General features: G+C 46.9%; 1 protein-coding gene across 1 annotated transcript in view; it reads left to right on the top strand.

Moving 5' to 3' along the window:
• LOC119590614 (phenoloxidase-activating factor 3-like) overlaps positions 1–1128 on the top strand; it is a 5929-nt gene that overhangs the window by 3683 nt on the left and 1118 nt on the right. Inside the window, exons 5-7 of the mRNA XM_037939293.1 lie at positions 14–134; positions 462–661; positions 905–1104. Of these exons, the coding sequence (XP_037795221.1) occupies positions 14–134; positions 462–661; positions 905–1104 (521 nt within the window). The remainder of the gene's footprint in view (positions 1–13; positions 135–461; positions 662–904; positions 1105–1128) is intronic.

Here is a 1128-nt window from a genome sequence, read left to right as displayed (position 1 = left end):
CCCCTCCTTTCAGCTCCCGGTAGCGACCCAAAAGGCGACGTGAAGTGGGGTTGTGGCGGATCGCTTATTAACAAACGCTACGTCCTCACGGCTGCCCACTGCACGATGCCCAGTTATAACGAAAACCACTCCCTGTAAGGCTCTGTACAAATTGATGTTGATATGTGCATGATGATATAAACAAATATGGGCACAGAAATAAGGAAGGTAAAAGCTTGTTTATATTGTAACTTTATAGGGGAAATATAATCCATTTCCATACATCTTGTGGCAGTTCATGATTTTCTCCCTAACCTTTTGACGGATCAATTTTTTTCTCTTGTAGTGGATCACAATTTTCTCCCTCAACCTTGTAGCGGATATTTTCTCCCTAAATCTTGTGACGGCTCAATACTTTCTTCCCAAACCTCGTGACGGATCAAGGTATTTTCTCCCTAGTGACGATCCCTCTTGCCCTACAGGAGCAAAGTGCGGCTCGGAGATCATGACCTGAGAGCGGAAAAGGACTGCAGGAGAGCGGGAGGTGGGGGAGAAATGTGCACACTCCCCCCACAGACATTCGGCATTGAGAAAATAGTGGTTCATCCCACTTTCAACCAAAGAGCACCTGAGAGTGATGATATTGCGTTGCTGAGGCTGGATAGAGACGTGGATTTTGATAGTGAGTTCTTTCAGTATCTTTTATAATGATATTCTGTTTTTTTGAAAATGGTTTGGTATGTTCTTGTTTTATTATGGCTGTTGCTTATGTGTCTCTGATCATTTGTCCATCTCTGCCTCTATCTCTTCCTCTCCTTTCTTTCGACTCTCCCTTCCTCCCTTGCACCTTTCGCTCTTCCACACATACAAATACTCCAACCTCAGCTTATAAACTCTCTAAACCCCGCTTCTGCCTTTCCACCAGCCCCTTTCGTGCAGCCTATATGTCTCCCGACCGAGGACACGGACCCGGAGAAGTTCGTGGGAGGTCGCGGGGCCATCATAGCAGGCTGGGGCGTCACCAAGTCGGGTTATAGCCTTGGCAGGCTTCTCACGGCCACCGTTCCTCACGTTCCTCTGAAAGTGTGCAGGAAGAACTACCGCAATGTGCTGTTGAAGGAGCAGGTGCGACGGTGTTTTTATTTAATT

The sequence above is a fragment of the Penaeus monodon genome, chromosome 27 (genome assembly GCF_015228065.2).
Source record: "Penaeus monodon isolate SGIC_2016 chromosome 27, NSTDA_Pmon_1, whole genome shotgun sequence".
Taxonomy (NCBI): domain Eukaryota; kingdom Metazoa; phylum Arthropoda; class Malacostraca; order Decapoda; family Penaeidae; genus Penaeus; species Penaeus monodon.
This window is presented reverse-complemented; position numbering and strand designations above follow the sequence as displayed.